Genomic DNA, 7,656 nt, shown 5'->3' with positions numbered 1-7,656 from the left:
ACTTCTTGATGACTGATAATTTAGGGATGCAAATATCTTTGACAGGACGTGGAACAAATAATAAGAAAAATGAAAAAATGTCACTTATTGCATTAACAATGTTTAAATTGATAACACGTAAGTTGAATTTTTATTATAACATTATTAACTTTTATTGTTAAGAACACATTATTATTACTGTTAATACTTTATATTGGGTAATTGATTACCCACCCATTTTTTGTTTTTATTTCTTGTCATATTATTTAACTTGTTAGTAATGAATTTGATGTTTATGAGTGTTATTAATTGATAATTGTATGAAAATATAATATGATGGAATTCCATTTGAAGTGTATATTATAATTTATAATAACACAGATACTTCATTTTCATCTCATTTGTTTTTTGTCATTTCTACTTACTTTTTATATTAACACTATATTATTTATATTTTAATTTAATCAACACAAATTGGATAAGTGTATATTTTTGAGAGAAAGTATTGGATTAACAGTATGCTAATATTTTGATAATAATTATGATTTAACTATAATTACATTTTCTTATGTAAATTTGTAATTTAAATGCAGGGGTAATATTGAAAAATGTATCCGGCTCAACAATTACTAGTATTAATAAAGCGGTTACTGGGTGGTTAAAACATGCCAAGGAAAGTAATGGACGAAGAGAATCATCATCGTAGTGCAATTAGTCATTGTTTTTAGCCGATATGTTGATATTACAATAAAATAAAAGAAAATATTTACAATTTACTACAATTTAAATCTGTTTATTAAAAATGAATTGATTTACCCACAAATTATATAAGTACCTTTATATTTTGTTTAAAAATCTTTGGAAAGAAAAATAGTTGTTAATTTTTAAAATTTATGAAGGCTTAAAATAATTGAATGGGGTTATGTTAAAATCCCTATTGACAATAAGCTTTACTCATCTAATTATAAATAATTAAAAATGTAAATGTATTTTTTACAAATTACAACACTTAATTAGTAAGGTTGACTCCTCAATAGAACATAAATAAGGGATACCTATATTATTCCAGTAGATTTTTTGGATCTAAAATGAATTCCTTACAAGACTCATACAGGAACTATTGAGACCTTATTGGGATATATTTATAATCTTTTCAAGAAGTTTCCAGGACCTTAATAGACTGCAAACAGGAATATAATGGGAAATATACAGACCATAATGGTCCATGTTGTATCACCGGCCTAATTGGTTCCTGGCCGGCAGTCTTGTGGAAAGTCTGAACCCGGACATTAGGAATCCTACAGACCGCCTAAGACCTACCCAGACCGGTCTGGGATTTAAACAGGTATTTCCTATTAAGAGTCTCAGAGTTTCAAAAATCAGTCCCAAGACCTTCCTGGGAAGGTCTATGTGTTGTTAGGGATGACCCATAGTAAACTGTGACATGTGATGGAATTAACATATTAGACTAAACTCAATTCTTAATTTATGTAAAACTAACGTGTAATACGTAATTGTTAATAAAAAGTTTATCCAATATTTATCGTATGAATAATTTCTTAATCATATATCTTTGTATAGGTTATTATGTATACTTACAATTGGTGCTGTGGGACAACAACCATTTACTAATGAAGATTTTAAAAACGAAACAACAATCTTTTTCGAAAATCAAGGAGAACTGCGAATTGTAGGAGCACATTGGGAACTAGTCACTTATGTACCATTAGTAAATTATGATAATAGGTATAATCAGTTAGCAAATGAAATTTTGAATATGACCAGTCATTGTAAAGATTTATTATCTGAATACGAAATATGTTCAAGATTTTCAAATATATTAAAATCAACGTTTATAGAAATAGCTTCACAAAGGGAGCAAATGTATGAATCCATTGGCAGGTATAATAGTACTAATGAAAGTATGAAGGAAGGAAACACTGTAGTTATTAGGAATAAAAGAGGTTTAGTAAACATAATCGGAACAGCTATGAAAACTTTATTTGGTGTATGTGATGATGAATGTACAAAAGAAAATAATGAAAATATTCAGAAAATAGAAAATAGTAATGTTAACATGTTACATATATTAAAAAATCAAACCACTGTAGTAAAATCTGCAGTACAAGGAATAGGTAGTGCCTCTATAGAAATGAATAAACTATATATTGAATTAGGTGAAAAACAAGGTATGTTATATAAAAAATTTAATGAAGCAGCTAACCACACACATACTGTGGAAACGTTAGTATTAAGTAATAGAATACATAGTATTTTTACTGCTCTATTAACACAATTTTCTTATGAGACCACAACTATAAGTGCTATAATAACTTCGGCGAGAACAGGAATATTACATCCAAGTCTAGTAACTCCTAGGGAATTAGCTAAACAATTAACACAAATTAAATTAAATTTGCCAATCAATTTAAATTTACCCATGGGAACACAGCCTAGCGAAATTTATGAATTAAGTAAAATAACTAAAATGGCGGTGTACTATAGCGGTAATCAAATAGTATTTTTGATAAAAATTCCATTAGTAACCGAACTTGAATTAACTTTATATAAAATCTTACCAATACCACATAGATTTAATAAAAATCACATTATAGTATTAAAACCTGAATTTCAATATGTAGGAATAACGAAAAATAGCTAACTAAAAAAAAACTACTTTTACAGAAACACAGTTATTAAGTTGCACTGAAACGGAATTATTTAATATATGTCCAGAGTTTCAACCAATACAATACGAATCGGTTAGACAACCATGTGAAATATCTTTATTTAAAAATCCAGAAGTTTTACCAAGCAATTGTGAAGCTGGAGTCATAATAATTACCAAAAATATATATCATAAATTAAAATATTCAAACACTTGGTTTTACACAACTATTAATGACACATTAACTATAACATGTCATCGGGAGACAGAACCGTATATACTAAAAATCCAAAATCAGGGACTAATTTATTTAAATCAGGATTGCAGAGCTTATGCCAATGACATAGTATTAAATCCAACTAGAGAAATTAAATCTAAATTCTATGTAAACTTCATACCTAAATTAAGCGAAGGTAGTTTGGCGATGAAAATTCCTAAAGCTATACCAGCTTTGGAAATGCCTAAATACAAACATAAGAACGATTTATTAAAATTAGATAATATTCATGAATTAGCTCATTCCCTAGATGACATACAACTTATGGTAGACAATGAGTTGGATAGACAAAATGGACGTGTTCAAACTAATCATCATTATTTAATATATGCTATAATAGGACTATTGTTGTTCTCCTTCATACTGATATTAATCTTATATGTAATGTATAAATGTAATATGGATTTAAAAAGAACGTATAGATCGCGACCAGNTAATTATAATTAATATAATAAAATATAATATTATAATTTATAATGAAAATTATGTTATCGGTTTATCAATGTTATCACATTTTGATAACTGCAAAAAAGGGGCTAAATGTAGGCAATATTATATACGGACACAAAAAATTTTTTCCTGCGAAGATCCATTCGTCAATAATGTGTTATAGTGATAAGGACGATTAGGTACTGAATGCTTAGATCATATACTTTGCTCATGCGCAGTGATGACTTCGGGCACGAACAGCTATGCTACAAGATTTTAAACCATAGCTCTATCCAGTGTATATGATCTAAGATGTTTGTTTATGATTATTGTATAAGGTCTATGAATAAAGTATAAGCTCAGATTATATCACGGTCTTAGAAGCTGATAAGGTCCGACAACCCTACCTTATCAGTGTTCCGCTTAATTGTGCAAATACGTTTAAAATGTTGCCACTGTAAAATTGAGCGCTGTCAGTTAAACGTTTTTTAGGTTAGGTTAAAACTTCACAAAATACAGATTACAGAACTATATACATATAGTATTTACTTTTTACAATATGCTAGTATATGAACTATGAAGTTATTGAGTCAGAAGTTATTCCATTTTCATGTTTTTTTTCGAACCGTTATTGCTGGTAAGCTTGAAATTACCTAACATTTTACCCAAAATAAATAATGTAACCCAAAAGTATGAAATAAGATCAAATGAAGATGTGTGCAATGCCTTTAGAGAACCTAATATAATTGGGGTAATTATAGTCAAAAGATTTAAGCTGGCTAGGTCACGTCCTAGGTCTAATCTATGATTGTAAAGGAGGCCCTAAGTTGAGAGACACGGAGATAAAGATCCTTAGGCAGATGTAAACAAATTGTTATTTTACTTACCGAGTATACAATATTTCCTACTTTAACCACTATATCATTTTGTTTTTTAATGATATCAACTGGAAAATGTTGTTCACAAATAATATCATTTATGTCCAAGTGATCAATGTTTAAAGCATTCAACCGTTCTTCATTTAAACTCTGATCTTTTGGCGTTACAAATACAGACAACATTTTAGTCTTATTACAGTTAAACCAACAAGTTTTATTAGGCATTATGAATTCAATTTGTATTATATAATAACTAATAAGTAGTAAAATTAAACAAAGGATTAAGGATTTTTAAAAAATGCAGGTTATATCATACAAATGTCATTTATTTTAAAAACACATGATTGTGTATAATAATATAGTAATACATTTTGTATTAATAAACAGTGGCTCCGAAGTGTTCAAAATATAGTATGGCATCGTACATTGTCCCCCCCCCATTTTTATAATTCAAGTATCAGATGCAAATCAAAGCATCTTTAAATAAGTATTACAATTTTTAATCATTAATTTTAATTTTTTTTTTTTTAATGCAATATTTACAATCTATACAAAAAGTAGTACAATACGTTAAATATGATAATAAGGTAGTATAATACATGACTTGAATGACTTGAGGAGGGAAAACCATCCATCAACAGTACCTCCTAATAATGATGGGTCCTCAATAGAGACCGTTTTTTTTTTTGTGTTAGGCAAGGGCGTCTCTTGATCATTTTCTTTTTAACCTTCTAAGAGGGTTGCTGGGGATGGTTAAAGAGGACATGCGAGAAATAAGAGGGTTTTGGTTTAGGTGTAGTTTGGAGTGAAATTTTTTGTAGTGACGAGTTGCTAATTCATTGACACTTGACAGTTGAGATTTGTAGATCCTTATGTAGTGCGTTGTTAGTTATATACCTGGGGGCTCCAGTTATTTGTCTAAGACATATGGATTGAAACGTTTGTAAGGGTCTTATATTGGATGGTTTGGCTTAGCCCCAGATATTTTAATATTTAAAAGTAAATTTTGGATGCAGTACTGGTACGGCGGGAGCCTCCCATCTGAAATATCTACTATGACAATATGACATAATATGTCAGATCCATTGCGTGATCGGCGCCACTGTTAATTTAAAACAAAATAAATATAAAAATAAAATGCTTAATATCAATTAAAGTTCAAATCCCCATAAAATTGTTCGGTAATTATTTGATAAGAAATTACTACGATTCCAAACCACAAAAACGTCTAACTAGTAGCGCTATTTCAAAATGTGGTTAAATTTTTAAACGTTTTCCAAGAAAAAAGCGGAGCATTGTCAATGGGCCGGTGGAGGGATGTGGTTATAGATAATAGATATAAGGATAGGCCATGGCTATATTAACACGGTATGGGGCGTAGTATTAGCATAGTATCAGGGGCGGATCTAGAAATATGAAAAGGGGGGGGCTATAAATTATATCACACAAAGACAAAATATATAATTTTAGTACGTATATATATTAATTATCATATATTTTAAAATAATAAAAAGACAATATTGAGTTAGATATTAAGATAAATAAGTTTATAAGTTCATTAGTCTTTTGACCAATCTTCAGTTTTCATTCTCCTTTGCTTCTGCCGAGAAAATCTATTAATGACATCGTCGATATCGATGGGTATTTCTTTATGTATGTGCAGTACTGCTAAACCATTTAGCCTATCTTCTGTCATAGAAGATCTCATGTAATTTTTCAGTCGTCTTAGGGAAGAAAATGACCTTTCAGCTGTTGCTGATGTTATTGTTATTGTTGCAAAAATTTGTAGTAATATTGTAATGTTTGGGTAAAATACCTTACAATGTACCAATGTTTCAACAGCAGTTTGGGGCTTTGGATTTTCTATGTTGGTCCATTTCGTCTTCCAGAGTTCTAATTCAGCTTGTATTTCCAAGTGAGAATTAGCTGGTATATCATCATCATATATTAATGCTGCTTTTAATATCTCTTCTGTTTTATACTTATGATTGTTAGCAGGGATCAATCCTTCTAATGGAATAATATCTTTGAACCTATCATTAAATCTTGAATTTAATTCTGTTATAAAATGGTCAATAAAAGGAATATAAATAGTAATTCTGAACCAATCTTCAGGATTTGACGTCTTAATATTATTTCTATTTGTTTGCCGACCACACAACCTAGGAATTTTTATTTCTTCTCCAATTTTCGATGCTACTTCAGATGCATTTTTAAAACAGATGGAAAATTCTTCATCACAATTATTTCTCTTCGCTTCAAATATTTGAATTACTTCTTTAACATGTGAGAATGCACTTGATAAATCTTGTTGAGGACTTTGTAGTTTAATACTTAAATCTTTAGTGTAAGAAAACAAATTTGCAACTATTTCTAAACTGATAAGAAAATCACTTCTTTTTATGGAAGAACTGAAGCTTACTGCTTTAGTTGATATTTCACGGTCAAAATCTTCTTCAATTATATCAAGAGCATTCACGATATATGGGAAAAGTTCACGAAAAGTAATAATTGAGTCATGACGCTCAACCCATCGAGTTGTACACATGGCTTTTAATTTTGTTTTTTTTGGCAATGACACTGAATCAGTATTTTCAATGACTGTTAACAATATATTGTTGCGTTTAGCAGAAGCAGATAAAAAAACTGAAACTGCGCCTACAATCCCAACCATGTTTCTTACAGTAGATAGTTCACAAACTTTTGATATGCACAGATTTAGGCCATGACTAAAACAATGTGTATAAACAGCCAAAGGTTGCTCTTCAAGAATTAGAGCTTGGACGCCATTAAACCGACCAGACATATTAGATCCTCCGTCGTATCCTTGTCCACGAACGTGGCCTAAGTTCAAACCAAAATTTTCCAATTGTTTTAAAATTTCATTTTTTATAGCTATTCCAGTAGTTGAACTTAATTCTAGAAAACCCAGGAATTCTTCTTTAATCTGTGATTGATCCATATCAACATACCTAGAAAAAAGGTACAAAATAAATATATAATATGAGTATATGACCGTAACTATAAGTTAAAACACACCTCACAGAAAATGACAGTTGTTCTTTAGTACTGACATCTGTGGTTTCATCGCAAATAATTGAAAAAAAAATATTTTTTTTTATGTTTTTAACAATGCTCTCAGTAATTACTTGATGCAATACATTAATTATTTCATTTTGTATTGTTTTGCTGATCATAGTTGCATTTTTACCACACGATTTAAAATGGTCTTTCAAAATGTTATCACCTGAGTCTAAGCGAAAGGCTAAAAGGCTTCTAAAAATTCCTTCTTTTCCTGTTATTGCTGATTCATAGTCAAGTATCCCATCGTCTCTGTGTCCTCTGAGAGATATATTGTTATGGCCACAAAATATTATAGTTTTTATAATTGATGTTAAACGTTTTCTATTGGCTTCCATTATTGA

The 7,656-nt window shown here is 29.7% G+C and overlaps 2 protein-coding genes across 2 annotated transcripts; one reads left to right on the top strand and one right to left on the bottom strand.

Annotated features, from left to right (window-relative positions):
- Window positions 1-1,407: 1,407 nt before the first annotated feature.
- On the top strand, window positions 1,408-2,641 carry LOC111028065. The gene has a single exon (XM_022306594.1). It carries the CDS (start codon window positions 1,757-1,759, stop codon window positions 2,639-2,641), a length of 885 nt encoding a protein of 294 aa, XP_022162286.1. The 5' UTR covers window positions 1,408-1,756.
- Window positions 2,642-5,789: 3,148 nt separating this feature from the next.
- LOC111028064 (52 kDa repressor of the inhibitor of the protein kinase-like) lies at window positions 5,790-7,650 on the bottom strand. The gene is made up of 2 exons (XM_022306592.1): window positions 7,271-7,650; window positions 5,790-7,203 (listed from the first exon to the last, which is right to left on the bottom strand). Exons 1-2 carry the CDS (start codon window positions 7,648-7,650, stop codon window positions 5,790-5,792), a joined length of 1,794 nt encoding a protein of 597 aa, XP_022162284.1.
- Between the last annotated feature and the right edge of the window lie 6 nt (window positions 7,651-7,656).

This window comes from Myzus persicae, unplaced genomic scaffold (genome assembly GCF_001856785.1).
Source record: "Myzus persicae strain clone G006 unplaced genomic scaffold, MPER_G0061.0, whole genome shotgun sequence".
In the NCBI taxonomy this organism is placed as follows: domain Eukaryota; kingdom Metazoa; phylum Arthropoda; class Insecta; order Hemiptera; family Aphididae; genus Myzus; species Myzus persicae.
This window is presented reverse-complemented; position numbering and strand designations above follow the sequence as displayed.